Source organism: Melanostigma gelatinosum (assembly GCF_949748355.1).
Source record: "Melanostigma gelatinosum genome assembly, chromosome: 1".
NCBI classification, from domain to species: Eukaryota; Metazoa; Chordata; class Actinopteri; order Perciformes; family Zoarcidae; genus Melanostigma; species Melanostigma gelatinosum.
Genome location: NC_136634.1, coordinates 2,466,208 through 2,490,491, shown reverse-complemented (window position 1 = coordinate 2,490,491; position 24,284 = coordinate 2,466,208). Strand labels below are relative to the sequence as shown.

The 24,284-nt window shown below is 42.4% G+C and overlaps 3 protein-coding genes across 5 annotated transcripts; 2 read left to right on the top strand and 1 right to left on the bottom strand.

Annotated features, from left to right (window-relative positions):
• Positions 1–1,358: 1,358 nt before the first annotated feature.
• Positions 1,359–4,210, bottom strand: LOC306782818 (serine/threonine-protein kinase pim-3-like; the record flags this gene model as incomplete). Its single annotated transcript, XM_079276286.1, has 6 exons — positions 4,129–4,210; positions 3,415–3,524; positions 2,611–2,661; positions 2,039–2,402; positions 1,633–1,809; positions 1,359–1,513 (listed from the first exon to the last, which is right to left on the bottom strand). The coding sequence occupies exons 1-6, from the start codon at positions 4,199–4,201 to the stop codon at positions 1,359–1,361; spliced, it is 930 nt and encodes a 309-aa protein (XP_079132412.1). The 5' UTR covers positions 4,202–4,210.
• Positions 4,211–6,972: 2,762 nt separating this feature from the next.
• kbtbd13b (kelch repeat and BTB domain containing 13b) lies at positions 6,973–8,713 on the top strand. Its single transcript, XM_079267990.1, has one exon. It carries the CDS (start codon positions 7,100–7,102, stop codon positions 8,510–8,512), a length of 1,413 nt encoding a protein of 470 aa, XP_079124116.1. The 5' UTR covers positions 6,973–7,099; the 3' UTR covers positions 8,513–8,713.
• Positions 8,714–13,852: 5,139 nt separating this feature from the next.
• Positions 13,853–23,342, top strand: LOC306777060 (peroxisomal succinyl-coenzyme A thioesterase-like). 3 transcript variants are annotated; one of them, XM_079268021.1, is made up of 11 exons: positions 13,853–13,924; positions 16,537–16,746; positions 16,906–17,005; positions 17,092–17,282; positions 17,447–17,616; positions 18,964–19,083; positions 19,383–19,465; positions 19,651–19,744; positions 21,634–21,714; positions 22,198–22,342; positions 22,721–23,341. In XM_079268021.1, exons 2-11 carry the CDS (start codon positions 16,551–16,553, stop codon positions 22,855–22,857), a joined length of 1,317 nt encoding a protein of 438 aa, XP_079124147.1. In that variant the 5' UTR covers positions 13,853–13,924; positions 16,537–16,550; the 3' UTR covers positions 22,858–23,341. The 3 variants fall into 3 exon arrangements, with proteins under 3 accessions (XP_079124147.1, XP_079124149.1, XP_079124148.1); XM_079268022.1 differs by having other exon boundaries at positions 13,864–13,924; positions 16,444–16,746; positions 22,721–23,342; XM_079268023.1 differs by lacking the exon at positions 21,634–21,714 and having other exon boundaries at positions 22,721–23,340.
• Positions 23,343–24,284: the final 942 nt, after the last annotated feature.

Below are 24,284 nucleotides of genomic sequence, written 5' to 3'. Positions count from 1 at the left end.
GGTCACAAAATTAAGTGTTTGTACAGGGCGGTCTTAAACAAAATGTCAAAATCATGTATTTTGCTCCTATTAGAGATTTAATTATTTAAATCTGAGGTGATTATGTATTTTTAGGTAAGAGGAAACACATCACACAGAAAAGCAGTTTATACACAAACAAGTTTTATTCCAAAATAGTTTGTTTGTCAGAATTGTATATTTGAAAACAATAACTAACAGAATCAGAAGAATCCTGGTTCTGATTGTATTCCCGTTATCAGGGAAAAGAATTACAAAAAACAAAAACATTTTAGAAAAGTTCAACAACTTAAATAAATAAACAATCGATGAGGAATGTCTCTTTACTAAAGAAATATAACAGAATGTACAAAATATATATAAAAAAATATATACAAATGTAAACAAACTCACAGTATATTCGAAAATATAACACTGAATATTTGCATTGACTGTGCATTTTACACCCAGAGACTGAGGGCAGAGAGAAGATGTGATGAGATATCGTAGTGTATCGACACAGAACATTGAACAACAGAAACAATCAACCAACCGTCTCCATCAACCTACACTGTAGAAAAATAAAGCTTTACCTGAAGAGGGGCGCAGAGAAAACCAGGACAGATGTTTCCTGATATAAAAAAACAACAACATATTTTTGGATAAATTTCAGTCTGTAGTTCAATCAGGAAAAGTCCTCGCCTGTTTGTAAATCAAACAAAATGCAACACTTCAGTTTGTTATGAAGAAAAATGCAATAAAAGTATCAAAAAGTCATGTTTTGGTATCAGAACTGAGACTACAGAGGTCTGTGTGTGTGTGTGTGTGTGTGTGTGTGTGCGCGCGCGTCAAGCTACATCAGCACATCTCAATGATGACATCACCGGGTGGGCGGGCCTTGTTTAGTGCCTCGGAGAACAGGAAACGTTCGACATTTTGGGAAATCCTGTTCATCCCTTCTTGCTGAGAGTAAAATGAGAATACCACCAGCCGCTTAGCTTAGCATGAAGACTGGAAACCCAACTGCACCTATAAAACTAATTACTGCGCCACATCTCGTTTGTTGAAACTGTACAAACAAAAAGAACATTTTCTTTGGAAACTAACTGGATTCTTCTGGGATTGAACCACATTTGTTTCAGGTTTGTATTTTATCATCTGAAGCTCTGACAAACCCGCAACGCCTACAGACCGACTCCCGATCTGCAGCTTCTCAAACTCAAGGCACTCTGAACCAGAACCCCCGACGGGTGTCGAGTCTCTACGAGGAGCTGCTCCGTCCCCTGTGAACAGCGGGGGGCGCTGTGGAGCACACAGAAAGAAAACAAAAAACCTCTTCCCAGCAGCCAAACGCTGACCAATCAGAGGCTCTGCTGGCTGGGGGAGGAGTCCGATGTGATGGCGCGGAGCGTGACGCTGTCGCTGCCAGTCACCCACGGGTGGAGGAGGATCTGCTCCAGGGTCGGCCGGTCAGACGGCCGCTGGCTGAGACACCAGCCAATCAGCTGCTGGCACTCTGAAGTAAAAATAAACACGAGGAGATGAAGAACACTCATCTCTGGTTTGAGTTTAGACTCGTTGTTCAGGCGTCGATGTAAAAACCTGGTCGTGTGATCTCGTCACGCTGCGGCTCACCTGAGGAGATGTCTCGTCTGAAGTAGATCCGTCCTCTCAGGATCTCCTCGTCCTGTTCGAAGGGGATGTCCCCGCACACCATGTCGTACAGCAGCACGCCCAGAGACCACACGGTGGCCGAGCGACCGTGGTACCGGCGGAACCGGATCCACTCCGGAGGACTGTACACCCGCGTGCCTGGAGGGAGGAGAGTTGCATCACGTGTCGGAGAGGAGCAGGAAGTGACGGATTATCATCATCAAGCTGGAAAACACTCCCGGAGACGCTGCCGACATTACAGAACTGGTGTATGATGGGAAGGTAGTCACTGACCCAAAACACCTTCAACTTTTCCGATGTTTTAAAACTGTAGATTTTCAGAAACAATCCCCACAGCTCTTAGATTCTCTCAGCTGATCGGACTCACCATCGAACTCTGTGTAGGCCCCGTCTTTGAGGAGGGCCCCCGAGCCGAAGTCGATCAGCTTGAGCTGCCCGGTCCTCAGGTCCACCAGCAGGTTCTCGTCCTTGATGTCTCGGTGGACGACGCCGCAGCCGTAGCAGTGACGTACCGCCTCCAGCACCTGCAGGAAGAAGCCGCGCGCCGCCGCCTCGTCCAGCGCGCCGCGGTCCGTGATGTAGTCGAACAGGTCCTGACCCAACTCGGGACGCTCCATCACCATCAGCCAGCCGTCCGCCTGCTCCCACCAGCCCAACAGACGCACCACGCCGCCAAACGCCCCGCCCACTTTCTTCAACAGCACCACCTCCAGAGGAACCACCGCGCCACACTGAGAAACAATCGGAGCATCAGCTCACTGTGCATCAATTAAAATACATATTTGTAATCACTAAATGCGGGACTAATTCGTCTTTTGTGCTTGTAAATAGTGCGTTTTAATTGTTGTACACAAGTCTCTTTAATAAAAGGATGAATTAACTAATATAGCAGCTGGAGGAAGTTGTTATAAAACAGTTATATCTCATGTATAGTCTCACCAGAGAGCCCCACTCGGTCACTCTGTCTCTGCACACGTGCTTCACCGCAACCTGCATGTAAACAAACACCATCAACACACCGACTCCATACAGCTGTAACATACAGTATAAGAGGATAGACGATGGTTTTCTTTCATATTGAATTAAAAAGCAGTTCCTCACCAGTTTTGGGTAAATTTATAAAATTATTATCAGTCGTGTAACTATTTCAGTTTCCTCAAAGAGAATAAAGCACAGTAACAGGATTTATTTTCAATATAAGTGGCTGTTTAAGCTTCACAGACCACGTTTCTTTGTGAAAACAAAGACCACATGCCAGGCAGACCCAGACCATCAAGCTGCACAGCGGACAGGAGTGAATCCGGAAGTCAAGTGGAAGAGTCACTGCCTTCCAAATAAAAGCACAAAGTCAAACCATAATGGCCGGTTGGTTTTCACACAAAAGGGACTTCACCTTTTGGTTCTGAACATTAAATATATTCGGAGAAAATTAAATTAAGTAACGCAAACATCAATGAATATGTATAAAGGGAAATAAGAAGGTAGACTATGGGAAAATACTAATATATGTAAATTATATCCGTAAGGTACAACAGCTGGGATGATCTGAAGATGTTTAAGTTTTAGTCAATTGACAATTAAAATAAATTTTACTAATATTCGTTTTAATTTAGTGCTTTTATTTTGAAGGCATACACCGGAAGCCCAGTAGCCTGCAGTGTGTGTAGTTTGACGCGTGCTCGCCCAGCAGCGGCCATGTGTGCTGAGAGACCAAAACAAAGCGGCTCTCCGCCCTCTTCTTACAGGCAGCCCGTCGGAGAGGCGCATGGCCGAGTAGACGGTGCCGAACCCCCCGCTGCCGAGCACCGAGCCCAGTCGGTACAGCTTCTCAAACGGCTGCTTCTCCGCTTTGACTAAAAAAAAAAGACAAACAAAGAAGTTATATATATATACATATATACACACACATATACACACACATACATACATATGTATGTGTGTGTATATGTGTGTGGATGTGTGTGGATGTGTATGTATATGTGTGTATATGTATACATATACATAACGTTACATACATACATACATACATACACATATATATATATCTCAGTCCTCAGATTACCCCCGTTGTTTTGTTTAGTTTAAAAATGGCGGACTGTCGGCATCATCTCCAATTTAAACGATGTAAATTGTGAGATTTAAGTTAACAAACATATACCGTGTTATAACAACTTACAGTTCGTATAACGAGATAATTACACATAATTGGCCACAACACCTGGCTTTCAAAATGGCCCCAGACTGTTTTCATGTTAAGGTCACACTGAAGCACACATCCAGTCTGGGTTCAGAAATGTGTTAATTTAAATTTAAATAGTGATTTACTCTGTAAAACTACCAAATGTAATCAGTTTTAACGTCTACGATGTGAACACGTGACGCCCGGAAGACATCGGCTGAGTTAATTTTAACATATTTTGAATTGAAGGTGTTTTTTCTAGTCGGTTAGGACCTTACCTTGATGCAGCTTCGCCGGCACATCCATGCCGGACGAGATGTGAGAGAAGGAGCCCAGCTTAGAGAGCAGCATGCTGCTCGTGGCTTCTCCCAAAAATAATAATGAAAAGATTAGCGTATTAACTCCCCAGATAGCAGCGAAGTATCAGCGTCTTCTTCAGGGGCAAAATGAGACGGTTACACGTCAAATATCCATCGGTAATCCGGTAGAGACCAGTCAGACAGAAACAGCATGCACACAGAAAGCGCGCCACTGGCCACCACCACTATTTACAAAGATCAGACGGATCCTTCCGCCATGGCTGAACGTTGAACTAAAACCCACAGAACCTTCGGCTTCATAAACAAACTTAACACGTGGATATGCAGTGATGTGACGAGTAATATCGGCTCGTGACGAATTAAAAAGTCGGTCACGTGAAAATTCAACCTTAAGCCAATGACTAAGTAGTATGACTATTTTTACGTAGTAGGACAAGGCGCAGGGATTCAGAGACGGGGTCGCTTCGGCAGTGCTGCGGCCCATGCTTCAAAATAATCACAAACATCTTATGTAAAAAAATATTTTAAAGTATTTGATGTACAAGAATAATAATGTCAATAATATAAATATCTGATAATTATTATAAATAGTTAATTCAGTAACATACATCTATTTATGTGACAAATTCTCATTGTTTACATTCTGGTGAACCCGTTACTCTCATCTGCAGTGTTTCCTACATTTCCCAGAATGCCTTTCCAAAACACCACAGTCACATGCACGAGACAGAGTAAAATGTGTAGTTGTCTGTGTTATCACTCATGTTCTCCTGCATACTGTCTCTTATTATTATTCTGTGTCTTTTTCGACTCAAAATCTATTTATGCTACAAATACTGTTCATATTTCTCCACATGAATAAACTGTTTCTTGCATTTTCATAAGACCTGAATACATTTTTTGTGTGTTTGTGTCACATGATACTAATATTCTCCATCTTGTAACTCTGCTTTTGGTCTCTTCGGAGTCTAATTTTCCAACTCCATGTGAGCTCATTCTGACAGCTAATCCTGCAGTAACTGGGGTGGCAACTTGGAGGCAGCTGAAACAAATTCAGACCACAACATGAACATATTATCACCTTTTAAGCGTATATGTTGAACTTCTTAGCAAACGGTTGCTTATTTCCATATCCAGCAATTACAGAGTAACAGGATTATACACCTGCAGTCTTTGCTAAGAAGTTATTGAATTCAATAACTTATTTGACCCTTTTCATAATAATATAATATAATATAATATATATAATATAATAATATAATATAACATAATATATTGTGTTTCTGCTTGGCGTGAACAACACCTTGCAGCATTACAGTGCATTTGTTTTTGCTCTTATAATTTACTCCCCTCTGCCTGCTCACAAACCGGAGCCGGTGGGAGAGTGTTGAGCTGAGGAGGCAGTGGCCGGGTCACATGACCTGGTGTATTATTGGCCAACAGAGCCCAAATGTAGGTCAGCCCCTCCTCCACTTCACTGTAAGTGAATGTAAAGATGCTCACGGACAGAAGACAGATGTGAAGACGCAAACAAAGAGATGCTGTTGTTTTTCAAACTGATCTGAGCTCAAAGCCTCTCACAGAGTTGCACATCATTTTAATCACATCGCTGTTCACTCACTGGCCCTGAAGCCGCTTAAGAAAGTCTAATTTCTTGATGTGTTTATTGTCACATATGACTTTTACGGCTTTACACACTACATGGTGACGTTTTATTTGTTCTAATCTGGTGTTTATATGTTGAATTTGTCACGATTGCTGACCCTTCAACTCATTTAAGTACTGCACCTTAAAGAAATAGCAGTTAGTTGACATTTTTAGGAAATTAGCTTTCTGGCAGAGAGTCAGAGGAGAAGATCGATGCCCCTCTCGAGAGACGGGGAGACATCTAGCCTGGCTCTGGCCAAAGGTATCAAAATCCACAGGCTAGCTGTTCACCCTTGTTTCCATTCATTATGCTAAGCTACGCTAACAGGCTGTTGGACCCTTACATTTATATTACTGACACAAGAGTGGTATCAATAATCTTATCTAACTCTCCACTAGAAGACAAATGAGCAAATTCACTGGTTTTGATCGAACTGCATGACGATTGTTGACATTTTTTTCACTACCTTGTGTGTCGTAAGACAGTGACATAATTGGTATGATCCAACTTCATTCACTGAGTCATGAGAACTGCGTACCATCTTATCGAAATGTTCAGTACATATTCCCCAAATGTAACAGTGTTGGACTTTTTGAAATTGTATTTCGTGTTAGAGTTGAGTTTTTCTGCAAGTTCCCAACATGAACGTCTGAATGTCTTCAAATCCCTCCCTACAAGAAATACAATTTTGGTAGCCAAAACCTATAGACAAAGGTAATTGTCTTTAAAAAAGTGGGAATTTGCTAAATGCCCACATTTTACAGATAGTATACAGAATACTGAGACCTCAGTGTCCTCTGGTCTTGACCAATAGGCTGCTGTAAAGATCGTTTTCATTGGGACGATCGAATACAAAAAGTAGTTCCAGTGAGAAAAGGTCACAATAAAGTCGTAAATATTGTTTGGAGATTTTTATTTTGATGCTTAAAAGTTCTCTTCACTTCGTTGTATTTTGGTAAAAGCAAACTCTCTTCCAACACGAATCGAACAGAAACTGAAGTCATGACTCGATGCCACCACATGTAAGTGATGAAATGCATTCTGGTGTTTCGGTTGAGTGTGCAGCAGCAGATATCACGACCATGTGTTCACATGTTGCCCACGACATGAAATGTGACTCATGTCATTTGTTCTCTTCTATTTTTATCTGCATCTATTTCGGAACGCTGTGAAAGAACAGAGAGTGAAGCAACTTTGTACCGAGTCACTTCTCTCCGGGACTTTTGGCGACGCTTCAGCTTCTGTTTCATTTCCACGGAGCGTCACCGTCAGAGAATTGCAATGTCAGCCGAGGACGGCAGCACCTGTGACGGTGAAGATGAAAGATGTCCGCCATGTTGCCCCTCGGCTAAGCTGACTATCGTGGTCGGAGACACTCACTTCTCCGAGGAGAAGACGCTTCTCGTTCAGAGCTGCGGCTATTTCCGAGCTCTGTATCGCTCCGGGATGAAGGAGTGTCGGCAGGAAGAGATCCACCTGAAGTCTCTGCGCGCTCGAGGTTTCCTCATCGCCTTGGCGGTCTTGCGAGGTGAGATTCCCGCCCTGGACGGCGACGACATCGTCGAGGCCATCGAATGCGCCGCTTTCTTGCAGGTGGCGCCGCTCGCCAAGCATCTCACGGATCTCATTGACTCGGACAACTGTTTGCTGATGTATCACACCGCTGCGACGTTCGGCCTCATGGATCTGTACCACGCCGCCGCGCTCTTCATCCGAGACATGTACGCCGACCTGGAGGCGGAGGTTCGGAAATCCTTGACGCCAGAGCTGATCTCCTACGTGGAGTCTTTGACCCCGAGGACTTTGGTGGCTGTGGGCGCTCATGTGACCTGCGGCGTGGATGAAACGGTGCACGCCGCCTCCAGGACGGTCTGCTACCTGGATGAAACCGGTAACAGTTGGAAAGTATTGACAGATCTTCCGCCAGAGGCCAGCACCTCCATGGCCGGAGTGACCGTTTTAGACAACAGACTTTACATCGTCGGGGGAGTTCATGCACTTCACAAACAAGTCGCGGAGTCTTGTTTCTGCTACAGCGTCGAAAACAACAGCTGGAGCCGGATCGCCAGTCCGGCACAGCTGCGATACAGCCTCAGCCTCGTGGGCGTAGACGGACGTCTTTACGCCATCGGAGGAGAGTACGAGCGGACGTTGATGTCATCTGTGGAAACGTACGACGTAGAGACCGGGAGCTGGGGGTTTGCCGCTCACTTACCTCGACCGGTGGCGGGAGCGGCGTGCACCAAAGCCATGGGCAGGATATTTGTGTGCTTATGGAAGCCGATGGAGACCACGGAGATCTACGAATACGTCTCGGGGTCGGACGAGTGGCGGCTGGTTACCACGCTGATCAGGCGGCAGAGCTACGGCCACTGTATGGTCGGCCACAGGGACGACCTGTACGTGGTGAGAAACGGGCCGTCGGACGACTTCCTGAGATGCCTCATGGACTGTTACAATCTGAACTCGGGCCAGTGGTCGTCTCTGCCCGGACACTTCGCCAACAGCAAAGGCTCTCTGTTCACGGCGGTGGTGAGAGGCGACTCGGTGCTCACGCTCAACAGGAGCGAGACGCAGGAATTCGCCGTCGGTGGTAAAACCTGGAAGCCCCGACGGAAGATGAAAGGGTTCCCCAGAAGTGGATCCGTGTGCACGTTTCTGCTCCGGCTGCCCGACGCTCTCAGCCTGCAGTGACGGCTCCACTCGCTCTGGGATTTATTGGACTGTCGACATGTGTTTTCCACAGCTCTGTGCTAAATACAAACAATAACTCCTGTTTGGTATTTATTAAGGTCTTTGTAATGTCCATCATTTCTCTTTGCGGTAATAATGTGTTTTCTGAGATCATGGGAACACGGTGGCAAAAATAAATAAGAGTTTTTGTTGTCCTGCGAATAGTGTTTCTTGTAGTGCTTCCCTTCAGGGTCTGGGTTCAGGGTAAGGCTGGGTTTAAGTTAGAGTAAAGGCAAATACAAAATGATCAGGAAAGAGACATCGAGGGCCCCATCACCTCTCCTACATATAGGAGCAAGACACACATCATTTATAGTTGTCTGGCCTCTTTGTTGTGGTTATTTTGTGTCTATATGTTCGTGTTTTGTGTCACTTCGTAATTGTTTTGGTCTTTTTGTCGCTATTTTGTTGTCTGTAGTTGTTTTGCTCTCTTTGTAGTTGTTTTGTGTCTCTTTGTAGTTTTGTTGATATTTTACATTATGGCCAGTTAAAAAGCCAAATGATATTTTGTCCATCTAAAGCATTAAATGTAATGTATAAAGCTCTCATTTATATAACAGAAGTAATTTAAAGGGGTTTTAAGAGACACAACAGACTTTATGAGAGTATTTGTCTGACTTTAAGTCCTCCATCTTCATCAGGATCTGTTTAATAAACGTCAATCTGATCGTCTCACGCAGTCGTCTCTCAGTGCTGCTGGCTCCATGTGAACTGCAGTGTTTGTCCTCACACAGAGCTTCTGTTTCCTGCATCCAGCCTCGGTTTCCAGTTGGCACGGAGCCACGATGATGATGGCGGTTAACGACAGGCAGAGCCGGGCACCACGGCAGCCGGGCGGGGCAGCTGGCTGCGAGGGGCCGAGGTCAGGTCGGGACACTCGGTGCCCTCCACAAGCTGCGAGCTGCAGTCTGGGACCGGAGCCGGGAAGCAGAGCTCCGAATCAGTGATGGATGAGCTTCTCTCTGTGGACATTAATCAGGTTATCAGTCCGACCGCGTGATGGGAGCTTTCCGCTTCGCTGCCGTTCACAGTTAAAACTCACTTCAGGTGATCTGTGTTTGTCCTCAAAGGTCTCTGAGGATCTGAAGCTGCAGAATCATTGTTTAAATCAAAACTTATCTTTAAATACTGTTATTTCAGCCTCACATGAACAGACTGTTGGTCTTGATAACGTTGTGAGGAGACTGTACGCGAGGTCTACAAAGGCCCCCTCACACCTCTAAAACTCAGAGATTCTTCGTGTCCAGCCTCAAAACAGGACGTGAGTGTGATGTTTTGCTCTTCTTCCTTTATGTTCCCCGGCTGTCAGATAACAGCTTTAAAGAATGTTGTGATTGGCTGACAAACCGGCACAGAGAGTAAAGTTGTTTTGACTGCAGGTCAGCGAGGTGACACGCGCTCTATGATCTCTGTTTACACGCGGTGGGTTTTTATCCAACGCGCACTGCAGAGGAACTAGGTCAGTCTAAAAACAGCCTTCACACACACACACACACAGAGGGTTTGAAGTGATGTCATTGTTGCCGTGGTGACGTTGACCTCGGGGTGGCCGCTGGTCCTCATATCTCAGGCATTCCCTCGTCACTGAAACAAAATATTAATTTACCCCTAAAAATTAGCAAACATCCCTTCATGTGTCCTTTCATTTCACAAAACAAAAAACACTAACAAGCGGTTCAAACACTTCAAAATAATCTTGGTTTTCAAATTAAGCAGATATTTTCCATGACTTTTTGTTCGTTGTGTCCTAATATCATCTGCGGCACCAGTTCAACCCATTTATTAATGTAAAAACCGATTGTATTAATATATATTCAAAACTATTGGAAAAACTATTCAGACCTTTTACTTCAGTAAAAATGGCAAATCGCTAAAAAATGAGTAAGTACAAGTTAAATTCCTGCATTCAAAATTCAACTTTAGTGAAAAAAAAACATATTGGCAATAGAAAGTACTTAATGTATCAAAAGTCAAGAGCAATGCTATTGATTTTTTGTACCATATTATCCAATTAATATTAGCCCAGAACATCATTGGTACCCGTCTCATCAGTGATGTTGGTGACAAGAGGTGCCTGCGAATTGTACATTTTTTTCATGTTTTAGAGGATTTTTTAAATTTCCAGGATAGATGCAATTCAGTCAAAATCCAGATGTTAAGTTTACACTTTAAGTTAAAGTATTTACCAGTGTGTGTGTGTGTGTGTGTGTGTGTGTGTGTGTGTGTGTGTGTGTGTGTGTGTGTGTGTGTGTGTGTGTGTGTGTGTGTGTGTGTGTGTGTGTGTGTGTGTGTGTGTGTGTGTGTGTGTGTGCTGGGAATTACCATCGCTCACAGCAGTAAAAAACAGTCGGCGTTGATAAAAAGAAACGTGTATTTCTGCTCTGCTGTCGGCCCGTGTAGGAGAGGTGCTAAAGGGTTAATGATCTTATTGATCATATTGCTTGGGGAATTATTTGCTTTTTTGGTGGAGAAAATTAGATGAATTGATCAATATCACTCTCACATCTGTTAAAATATGAAGCTAAAACTAGCAGATGGTTAGCTTAGCACAAAAGCAGGGGAAACAGCTAGCCTGGTTGCGTCAACAAAAAAACGCTCTTTGGAATATTTTGGGTCATTGCTTATGAATCAAAGCTCTTCCTTTATATTGTCCTGATGATTGATTTCACTTTATTGTTTTGGTTTGTGGTGTTTGTTCTCCTGAAGCCCTTTGTCACCAATTGTAATAAAGTACTTTAAGAAAATAAAGGTTGTTATCGCTTCAATGTTTGGGTGTCAACAATATTTTGTCGGTATAGAGGGACAGCAGAATGTGGCCAATTATCTCTCTGCGAGTTGATTTTCAATGAAATAAAGTGAAACAAACGACTTCTTTGCAGCAAGGAAATCAACCAAAAAACGGATGATTTGGAAAACAAAGGAAAGTACACAGGAATGGTTCTGAAACGTGCATAATTCTCATGCATGTTTTTAACCATTTCACACTTTATTAAAATGTTTCCTCAGATTCATCAAATTTCAATCAAAACACACAGGCGGCCTCAGTCCTGATGGAAACATGTGCCTCCCTCCTTTGTGTCTCTTTGTTGTGAATGAGACCCCCCCTCCTCCTCCCCTAACCTCCACCAGCTCCCCCTTTCACCCCCCCTCCCCCGTCAGAATAAGAAGACAATGACGTGTGAGACCATGAATATTAAATGTTCAAATACATTTAAAGCAGCTGAGCGTTTCAGTCCACTTCCCCTTAACCAGTCACAGTGATTTGATGTGTGTGTGTGTGTGTGTGTGTGTGTGTGTGTGTGTGTGTGTGTGTGTGTGTGTGTGTGTGAGAGACAGCCGGGGAGGAGGCGTGGCTCGCCAGCCGACCTTTGACCTCTTAACTGGTCTCCATATGTTTTTTTTCACATTTTATTTATTAGCACGATTAGCGTCGTAGCGGCTGCTGCTAGCTGTTTTAAAGAAGAGCTGCTCTGATCTACAGACGCTTATCTCTGATGTCAGTGGATCAGCAGATCTGGGCTCAAAAACACTGTAAAATCTGTATGTATACATATATATATATATATATATATTTATATATATATGTATATATAAATATACATATATATATATTTATATATATATATGTATAATATATATATATATATATATATATATATATATATATTATATATATAGATATATATATGTATATATATATACATATAATATATATATATACAAATATACATATAATATATATATATATATATTTATATATATATATGTATATACTAAAGACTTTGGGCCATTTTATATGAAAACGTAATTATTTTTTCTTTGACGGATGATTGATATGACTGTAGTTCTAATAGTTTATTTCTTTTCATCCAACACTGAAAGTTGAGCAGCATTTGTCGTTCTGTGTATTAAAACAGCATCAGATCTTAATTAGAAGAAGCGAATGAAAATCTGACTGCCAGGCTTATTTACATCTGGTATTTTCACACAACAAAACTTGTTTATTTTCTTGTTTATGGGTTCTCATTTTAATCTAAAATACCTAATCCCAACCTGTTTTGCATTGGAGGACGTCAACATGGTGAGGAAAACTCAGTGATAGTCATAAAGGTGTTTAAAAGGCCTTGAAATGGCAGATTGCATTTCCTAAAATGTGTGAGTGTTCCTTTAAGAAACTGAAAAGCAGAGGTTCCACATGAATGATAAGAAACGGTGGAACCAGAGGAACCCTGGAACCGGTTCCATGTTTCTGCTCCTTATGAAGTCAGAGGGGCCCCGAGGGACAGACTTTGTTGTTGTGCACTCAGCTGGTCAACAGCAACCCCCCCTCACCTCTTCAGAGGTCAGAGGTCAGAGGGTGTGCGGGGTCTTCTGGAGACAGAGGACATTTCCACCAGCATCATGAAGTCAAACGTGTTATCATCTGTTCAGATTCAGCATTTTATTCTTTTGTTTTCTGTTAATTACGGTGTCTAATATTGAGTATTCTTATTTATTCCTTGAGTTGTTAATTAGTTTCATAACACACATTGGTTGATGTCAGTCAAAAACACTAATTCTCCTCAGAAATTATTAAAATGTCATTTTTTTGTTTTAGAGTTTTGATGAAAACAGGAAAACCCACAATAATTTCCTCTCTGTGATGAACTACACATCAAATAAATCACAATATCTTCAGGATTCAGAATTGTTTTTACAATACTTTATATTCATTCACGTCTCACTTCTATAACATTTCCGGTCTTAAGAAAAGAAGTATCGGAGCAGCAGAACCAGAGATACCCTCCTTAATCTCATCCCTTTAGTTTAAATGAAAAAAAGAAGAAGAAAAAGATAAACTCTTCTTTATTGTTTTATTATTTTCAAACGTATGAACTGAATCACAATCTGCACCCTCGCGGGTTCATTCTGTCCCGCTGGCAAATCATCGAGTGTTTGAGTCTCTCGCAGACATTTTAAGCCCTTTAAGTCAACGTTAGATGATGCATGCTTTACCCACAATGCATTGCAATGTGCCGTTAAACACAAAAAACAAAAACAAACAATGAAAGGTAAACAGAGGACGATACGTGTTCAGCCTGTATTTAAATGTATAAAGTAACATTAAGGATTAAAGATGGAACAAAAAGAAACCACATCATCAGAGCATATTTATTTATTTATTATCAAATATTTGATTTCGTTATTGAAGCTGTTTTGTGCCCTGTCTTCTTATATAATAAAGTTTATGGTCGTGGACTTGTGATGTGGGAGGAGATAAGAGCTCCACGCGCGAGGCTAAACTCCAGACCAGAAGTAAAAGCTCTGAGAACACAGTTTCACTCACAGCGTTGACTCCAGACGACAAAGAACCCCGAAGACAACAGATCCGAGGTCAGTGGTTCATTCACGACAGCGAGGCAATGCAGAGAGTTCACGAATGAGATGTTTGACCTGTTGCATTCCAGTGGAAGCAACTTCTGTCTCTGTCACTGTTGAATGACTCGTTGAGAGAGTTAACTTTAATGCTAGCGGTGGAATGTAACTCATAATAATAATAATAATAATAACTGTATTTATAGAGCACCTTTACAAAGTGCTTTCACGGACAAAGCAGCACAAACAAGACAATAACAACAATAACAGAAACTCAGTGAGACAGTCTATGCCAGGGATTCCCAAAGTGGGGTGCGCGAGAGGAAAAGTGTAATGGCGGTCTGATGGTGTAATAATATTAAATATAAAAAAAAAATGTAATTTTAATTTAAAAACTGTCAGGTGGGACATCTGAAGCTATCAGTCGTAAAAGAGGAGAGGGACAGAGAGAGAGAGAGGAATCGGAGGCGAGGGGAACGGAGAGGTGCGTTATTGGGGAGAGACCTGGAGAAGAAATCGAGCCAGAGTCAGAGGAAGATGAGACGGCGCAGACTGGGAAAAAAAGAGGAAATATGATGAAAAGTATCTGTGTCTGGGCTTCACTTGGATTGGCAACGCAGATTCCCCAAAGCCACAGTGCGTGGTGTGCAGTGAGGTTCTGGCTAACAGTCTGAAGCTCTTATTTACGTCGCCACCTGAACACCAAGCATGCCAGTGCAAGTCAAAAGCCCCTTACATTGTTTATATCCAAATTGGAGGAGTTACAAAACAGCCAAAAACAGCTGCAGTCTCATTCATGTGTTGGGTCTATAAATGACGCACTACGGGCTTCATATCTGGTTACAGAATAGCGAGAAAGGGGCTACCGCACACAATCACTGAAGACGTGAGCTCGCCAGCTGCCAGAGAGATGGTGGAATGTATGATTGGGGAGAAAGAAGCAAACAAGTTGGACATGATCCCGGTGTCCAACAACACTGTGTCGCGCCGCATCGATGCTTTGTCCGAAGACATCCTGGCTACATTAGTCACTCATTAATTGTAAATTAAATGTGATAATCTGCCTCTGAGCCTGTGCGTGTGTGCTCGCATCCGTATTGCTCTTTAAAAGTGACGCCTTGTGTCACTGAAAGTTATTGAAACTTTGTTGCAGTGTTTCAGGGTGTTTTCACACCTTCAGTTCGTTTGCTTTGTTGCAGTTGCTCCTTTGTTCGGTTTGTGTTCACGCTGCAACATGTAACAGCGGACTAAATCTTGTAAACAAATGCCACGCGCGAGCAAACTGTTCTCTCATTGGTCCGATTATTATGCGGCTATGAAGGCTTAAAAGGCTCTGTTGCTTCTTTTTATTTATTTTTTATTAAGGGGGGGGGGGGGTGCGCGAACCCGGTCGGGATGTAGAAGGGGGTGCGCGGCCTAAAAAGTTTGGGAACCGCTAGTCTATGCGATAAAAATTAACAAATAAATAAAATAATTAAAATATATATACAGTATATATATCTAGATATATACAGTGTATATATATATATATACATTACAATAATTTAGTCAAATCAACAAATAAAAATAAAACAGAAAAGCGACGACATCACATAAAAGCCAGTCTGTAAAAATGTGTTTAAGGAGTGATTTAAAAGAGACAACGCAGCTGTTCTTTGCTAACTATTGAAGGAACCTTACTGTCAGCTGTGGTCCTTTAACGCTACTGAAGTAAAATGATTCATACTACACTGTCTACTCTATTCAGTGCACACTACAAAAGTGTACTTTGGCCCAGCGTACACCACTCCAAAAAAACACTACAAATCTGTGCAATAGAAACGCAGTGTGCAATACAATACCCTGTCAGTACATGTCATATTTTAGTTCTTTCGTTATACTTAGTTGCTGTGGAAGTTGTACTTTCTGACTGAGTTGATATTCTTCCTGTTTATTGTTGATATATATTACTCGTTGCTCTTGTTTTGACCGTGTATCTGGTTGCCCTGTCCACCATGCTGCTGTGGTCCTGTGCATTGCCCCACTGGGCCGAATGAAGGATCATCTCATCTCACATGAGTACGTTTACGTTCCACCACCGGCTGATTAAGTAGTTACAACAGTTCATCATACTTTATAGGTTGATGTGTCTTTTGTATTCATTTGCAAAATAATATTTTAATGAACAATCATATGCGTAGTTCATGGAATAACTTGTAATTAGTTTTTTTGCCGTACATATTTATCCCAGAATAAGGTGCCACAGTGGTCCATAGACGGGGGCGGGTTAGGAGACGGGCCTCAGAAAGGCTCTCTTTCTATAAAACATATGGACCGGATCAGAATCAGCCAGTTTTCACATTACTCTCAACGTACATACATAGAATATACAAACAAACAAGAAAAATGTAAAAAGAAACTAAGCATAAACATTTAACTTCTATGTGCAATATAAATGTGTGTCTGTGCAAGAAACATTGGTTTTAGGCATTTGGACAAAAAGATGAATAACAGTTGAATTTAATAAATATAACTTTCCGGTTATCTTCCATTATTAGGAAATCAAGTTTCCTCTCTTCCCCCTCGTGGTATCGGTCCAGTCCAACCGTTCCAGTGTGATGATTTCATCACATCTGTCTCTGGTTGTTTAGTGTCTCAGTGGAGGATGGACAGGAAGCAGTGCTGTGTGAAGCTGTCCGTCCAGCCGTCCAGAGGGCTCATGGACGAGAAGTTCATCGTCCTGGTCCAGAACGCCCTCCCTGGTTCCCAGCTGACCGTCTACGCCTTCCACCGGTGCGAAGGAGGATACGGCTGGGAGGCGTTCGCTCACTACACCGCCGACGCCGCCGGGACTGTGAACGGTACGCGGGTCAATACCTACACCGGGAAAATGAAACGGGAAATGTTTGCAAGCGTCGTAAAGTTTCATGCAGCAAAACGCATTTTGTTATAAAATGATGCAACGGTTTGGACAGAATGAACATCGAGATGAGAATATTTCTTCATGCCTTCTACTTCAGTTTGTGAGGATCCCAGTCTGGGCGGGACCTATTCTGGGGTTGAACCGATGGGTCTAATGTGGAGCTTGAGACCAGTTCCAGGCAGCAAACCTGGGCTCAGGTAGGCCAACTAGGATAGAGCTGTTCAGATGAAACCAATCGATACTGAACCAGAATCAGAGTCGACTCTTTCCCATCGTCCCTCAGGATGAGGAAGATGAACGTCCAGACTCCCATGGAGGTCACAGTCTCCGTGTACCAGGCTCACCTGACTGAGGGCTTCGTGGACCAGGTGCCGCTGGCCGGTGTGGTGGTGGAGCGCTGGTACATGGCGCCCGGCGTCCGCAGGATCCCGATTCCAGAGGGCGGACTCACAGCGACCCTCTTCCTCCCCTCAGGTAGGACCAGAACCGAGTCTGGAGCAAGGTGTCCTCTGGGTGGCGCTCCGGTGTGACGTGGATGAACCATGAAAGTGAACCAAGTTCAGCTTTAGAGAAGAACATCACCAAAACCCGTTCACACCATGATGATGTTGTTTATTTCTGCTCTGTCTGGTCTGAAGGTCCGGGTCCGTTCCCCGGCCTCCTGGACCTGTGGGGGGGTGGAGGGAGGTTGGTGGAGTATCGAGCAGCGCTGCTGGCCTCTCACGGCATCGCCTCCCTGGCCCTCGACTACCTGACACCCCAAATCACCAAGGACACCGGGAAGATGGTGGACACCGAGTATTTTGAGGTAAAACTGATGTAGAACACGTTCAAGCAGAACGTGCAGACTTTGTTTCTCTCGTCCTCACCGATCGCACACACGCGTCTCCTAACAAATAGCGTTCGCCCATTCATCAACCTCACGGTCACACAGGACCTTAGAAACACTGAGAACATGTCGGAGCAAGTGAAGAGAGCCGATGGAATGAAACGTTCTTCACACTTGCTCTCCTGTGCGGTTGTGTTGGGTTTCACTACACATGGTGTAGCTGCTCAGTGTTCTCCACTCCACCAGCAAGTAAATGTCAGCGAAGGGTTTTGTTGAATTGTTTTTCTTCATTTAACGACACCGAAGCCAGACTTCTGCTGGACACACGAGAAGACGACTCAGTCTACGGCTCCTTTTCTTCATCCATTAATCTGCTGATTGATTTCAACAAATCAATTGTTTCGTTTGAAAAATGTTAGAAACTAGTAAAACAGAGACGAGTGTTTCAACTGAAGATAACTGGAGGAAGTCGTAATGTTTGTCCCTTCATGGACCGCAGGATTTTAGAAACACTGTGAAGAGACCTGAACCTGATATACATTATAATTATTATTATTATTACAACATGTCCACTAAACACAGGGCCTGACCTTGAAGGCTTTGATTTGAATCAATAAACTCTCCACATCAAAGATTTACCTCAAGTGGTGTGATGCATGAATACATGTGCACTTTGGCACCAGGCTTCGTCGGCTGGAGGAAGGAAGGGTTTGTGATGATTCCAAAAAAATCACAAGTTAGGAGTTTGTCTCAGACGGCTGGACACCGTCTATCCTCAGACCCTCGGGTCAGATCAGCAACAACTCCACAGACGACAACCTTTCAGAGAAAGAACAGATCCATCTGAGGTAGAAATGCTCTCTTCAAGGCCTGATGTGTGAATTCTGTTTTCAAGACGTAAATGAGACAAAGATCAGCCGACTGGCAGTTTACTTCCAACAGGATTTCACAACCGAGAGGAGAGCTGGGAGTCAAAGGTCACACCCAGATTACAGCAGCCTGTAAAGTAGTGAGACATCATGAGAGCTGGTTTATGGAAACGTGTTGACAATCAACAATATTTCAGGTTTACTTTCTAAAGCGTGACAATAACAGCATCGATACGTTACACCTTCCGTTCGGTTCCATGTGTGAAAATACTGCAACTATAGCTTACACTTAAACTGATTTAGATTTTTAAATACATTTTGCTGCTCCTGCCAGTGAACCATCCCTTTAAACATGGAGGTCAGATCTCATGTATGTGTGTACGATGATACTGATGTTCTTAAAATGAATCTACCAACGATGTGTGACACCTTTTCCTGACATGTTTCTCTGCTGCAGACGGCCTACAGAGTCCTGGAGCAGCATCCTCAGATCCTCGGCAGCAGGATCGGCATGTTGGGCCTTTCCTTCGGCACCAGTATGACCTTTAAACTGGCGGTTTACTCCCAGGTGGTGAAGGTAGGACGGCTACAACAGAGTTACTCTCGTCAGCTTGACGCAGCTTAATGTCTCTCGTTGAAGTCGTAGACTGCAGACCTGTTCAGGGCTTCTGTTTCATAGTTATTCTGCTCATGCATGTATAGTCTCGATAGAGGTGATAAACCAGGTGCTTCTTTCTGCTGTAAAGTTTAACTTGGAGGTCTATAAAGGTGTGTGTGTGTGTGTGTGTGTGTGTGTGTGTGTGTGTGTGTGTGTGTGTGTGTGTGTGTGTGTGTGTGTGTGTGTGTGTGTGTGTGTGTGTGTGTGTGGTCTCCCAGCTCAGGTGTGCAGTGTGTATTAGTGGGAGTCATGTGCAGCCGATCGACGGATCGATGGAACAAATGTTGGTTTACCTTCAGAAGTAAGTTGATCTGACTTCAGTTACTTTCAGAATGAGTTTGTTCAGCCACTAACGGTCAGATGGCCGTTAAATGCGCTGATGACTTTCCTGCTCCCCAGAGGATGAACCGTAGGTTCCAATGACGCCGTGATCTTTCCTCTAGTGCCGCCCTCAGGACACACTACCTGTCCCTTTTGTCCTCTCAGAAATAGTGTTAAGACTCGATTCAACGAGGAAAACCATGTGATCTGGCGAGATCTGGTGCTGCCCATCCCCACCGACCCCTCACTCAAAGTGGACGTGAGTACAGAACCGTCACTGCATATTCCTCCAACAGTTCCTTCTTCAGTGTTTTTATTACTTATTCGTGAGTTTTGGCTTCATTTAATCGTACAATATTTTCCAGCAAGAAGTAAAGCATGACCGTTGCAACTTCCACTTAATCACTCCGCTACCGTGCCAGCCCATAGTGTCTTGTTGTTGTTTCTTACAACAAATCAGGTGGACAACTGTTTCATGTTGCCTCTCTGTGTCTTCTGAGTCGTATTTAGATTTCCAAGTTGACAAAAACGAGGAACATCTTCAAAACCAACAGATCAATGCAGCTAATTCCACATGTGTTGGCAGGTGATACAGAAACCATTTGTTGTGCACGATTAAAAAGGTGTTATTAGACATTTTATAGAACAAAAGCTTTTTGCTCCTTTGAGTAATAGATTCGTGACAGTTGTCGTAGTTAATGGTGCTCGATACCAAATTCAGAACATATCTATTGCCTCCACGCCGCTCTCAACATGGCGATGGCTGAGCCGGCGGCTAACGGCGCCAACAACAACAACAACAACAACAACAACAACCGTATTGGAGACGGAGCAGCAGCTTGGAGTATAAAAGAAAATCCTAAGAACAGAAGTATTCGTGAATGAATTCTAGTCCTGAGTAATGTCTCCACAGGTGACTGCAGGGGATGAAAGTCTAAACTGCAGGTTTATGTATAAAAGTCTAAACTTCAGGTTTATGTATGAAAGTCTAAACTGCAGGTTTATGTATGGAAGTCTAAACTGGAGGTTAAGTATGGAAGTCTAAACTGGAGGTTTATGTGTGGAAGTCTAAACTGGAGGTTTATGTATGGAAGTCTAAACTGGAGGTTTATGTATGGAAGTCTAAACTGCAGGTTTATGTATGGAAGTCTAAACTGGAGGTTAAGTATGGAAGTCTAAACTGGAGGTTTATGTGTGGAAGTCTAAACTGGAGGTTTATGTATGGAAGTCTAAACTGGAGGTTTATGTATGGAAGTCTAAACTGGAGGTTTATGTATGGAAGTCTAAACTGGAGGTTTATGTATAAAAGTCTAAACTTCAGGTTTATGTATGAAAGTCTAAACTGCAGGTTTATGTATGGAAGTCTAAACTGGAGGTTAAGTATGGAAGTCTAAACTGGAGGTTTATGTGTGGAAGTCTAAACTGGAGGTTTTATGTATGGAAGTCTAAACTGGAGGTTTATGTATGGAAGTCTAAACTGGAGGTTTATGTATGGAAGTCTAAACTGGAGGTTTATGTATGGAAGTCTAAACTGGAGGTTTATGTATAAAAGTCTAAACTTCAGGTTTATGTATGAAAGTCTAAACTGCAGGTTTATGTATGGAAGTCTAAACTGGAGGTTAAGTATGGAAGTCTAAACTGGAGGTTTATGTATGGAAGTCTAAACTGGAGGTTAAGTATGGAAGTCTAAACTGGAGGTTTATGTGTGGAAGTCTAAACTGGAGGTTTATGTATGGAAGTCTAAACTGGAGGTTTATGTATGGAAGTCTAAACTGGCGGTTAATGTATGGAAGTCTGAACTGGAGGTTTAGTATGGAAGTCTAAACTGCAGGTTTATGTATGGAAGTCTAAACTGGAGGTTTAGTATGGAGGTCTAAACTGGCGGTTTATGTATAAAAGTCTAAACTGGAGGTTTTATGTATGGAAGTCTAAACTGGAGGTTTATGTGTGGAAGTCTAAACTGGAGGTTTATGTATGGAAGTCTAAACTGGAGGTTTATGTATGGAAGTCTAAACTGGAGGTTTTATGTATGGAAGTCTAAACTGGAGGTTTATGTATGGAAGTCTAAACTGGAGGTTTAGTATGGAAGTCTAAACTGGAGCTTTATGTGTGGAAGCTGAAACGCCGCTGCTGTTTGTGTCTGAGCAGGTGGGACGTCTCCAGTGTCCTCTGCTGCTGGTTGTGGGTGAGGACGATCAGCACTTGCCCGCCTACGAGTCTGCAATGGACGTGAGTTTATTGACATGACTGCATATTATATATATGTATATGTGTATATATATATTTATATATATATATATATATATATATATATATATATGTATGTATGTATGTATGTGTATATATATATATATATGTGTGTATATATATATATATATATTTATGTATATATATATATGTATGTATATGTGTGTGTATATATATATATATATATATATATATATATACATATACATATACATACATACATATACACATATATATACATATATATATATATATATATATACATATATATATATATATATATATATATATATATATATATATATATATATATATATATATATATATATATATATATATATATATATATATATATATATATATATATGGCAACGGCCAGGGAGTGCACATTTGTAAAAGAGGAAGCTGGTTTAAAGCATCAGAGAATCTTGAGAATCATGAGAACTTCTACTTCCTGTTGTCCAGATAAAGGAGATGATGCAGCGGGCGGGGAACGAACACCTGCTGACTGTCCTCTCGTACCCGAACGCCGGTCACCTGATCGAACCTCCGTTCACGCCGTTCGCCCGAGCCAGCAACTTCAAAACAGTCACCCCCCCACTCCAGACAGGTAGGTGCACCATAAGCTGCTCCTTAAAGTGTCCTAAAAGATCTTATTTGTAGTCTTGGTTTAAAACCTGAGGTGATGTCTAGATTTCGATTGGTTCCCAACAGGCCACCTGCTCTCACGAAGGTAACGGGATTAAAGAAGCACACAGAAGAGGACAGACCGTGCTAAGCTAAAGACCCGAGGGGTTCAGAGAAGAACACAAAGTTATTAATAATAAGTTCATATTAATATTATGCGACATGAAGCAGAGGAGCTGACTTTTAGTTGAGCGACGGCTGAGCTGTAGATGGTGGACGGTTGAGGTGGATGAGCGGGAGCCTCACAGGAAGGTGTGTGTGTGTGTCTTAATGTGCAGCATGTTGCCTGTTGTCTTTGCAGTCATGGTTCTGTGGGGCGGAGAGATGGTGGCACATTCTCGTGCTCAGGAGGACGCCTGGAGGAAGACGCTGGTCTTCCTCAGGGAGAATCTGTACGGCGGCTCAAACCCTGGTGCTACTTCATCGTCCAACCTGTAACCAAGTCCACACCTGTTGGTTGTAAAGTCTGGAACTGGGAGGAGCTACTTCAGGAGCGTCTGGTTCAGGAAGGAAACGTCTTGTTCGTTCATCCTCGTAGATAATATTACGTAACTCACGTTTCATGCTTTGATTGACATGAGTCAGTGCAAAGGATGAATAACTGGTCAGAATAGAATAGAATAGAAAAGTACTTTATTCATCCCCACGGGGAAATTCGTCTGTGGCAGCAGCAAACAGGGTCACACAATAAAATAAATAAAATGAGTTTAATTATTTATTTTCTAATTACAATGTGCTTTTATCATCATCACTTCATTCACTATTGTTTAGTCCAAAGCATCCAAAAACTTCTTCAATACAGCATGATGTTCATTTAGTACATTATGGTCCATTTAGAGTCACACAGACCATAAAGCAGGGGATGCTTTTTAATAAACAATTCAAACACCTTTAAAAGTTTCCACCACTGACTTTTCCTGCATCTGCATTGGTTAGATCTGACTGAAGTTTTTTGTCTGTATCAATATGATAATAATCAATAATAACAAATCATGAATTGAACTATAATAACAAAACATATGACAATAATAATACTGATCATAATTACATACATATGGCATGAGTATCATTTTAATTTGAGTATCATGCGTTTTATGAGTATCATCTCCAACTATCGGGGACAGAAAAAAAAGTGGATTTTAAATCCATTTGTATTTTTTTAAATCTATTTTTTGGTTGGGTGCTGATGGGGAGCCCGATCGAGTTCACACAAAACACACAATAATTTCCCCTCTATGATGAACTACACATCAAATAAATCACAATATCTTCAGGATTCAGAATTGTTTTTACAATACTTTATATTCATTCACGTCTCACTTCTATAACATTTCCGGTCTTAAGAAGAGAAGTATCGGAGCAGCAGAACCAGAGATACCCTCCTTAATTTCATCCCTTCTTCTTCACTGTCAAAACCTGGCGCCTACGTTTCCCATGATGCAACTCGTCCGCTCGACAGTTGGGAAGGAAGGAGCTTCCGGTCCTTCTCGCCGCTAGTGGTGACTAGCCTTTAGCTTAAATGAAAAAAAGAAGAAGAAAAAGATAAACTCTTCTTTATTGTTTTATTATTTTCAAACGTATGAACTGAATCACAATCTGCACCCTCGCGGGTTCATTCTGATCAAATCATCGAGTGTTTGAGTCTCTCGCAAATATTTGATTTCGTTATTGAAAACAAGTAAATAGATGATCTGAAATGACCTCATCTTGTGAGGAAAGAGCCTGGAAGACGTTTAAATCAGGGAGTATGAAATAAATACACACTATTGTACATCAATGGTTCAGGGTTTGAGGCTTTACGGGGACTTTGGAACTGGCTCTTTCTGTGACTCGAAGGCGCCATCTTGTGCCCTGTCTTCTTATAT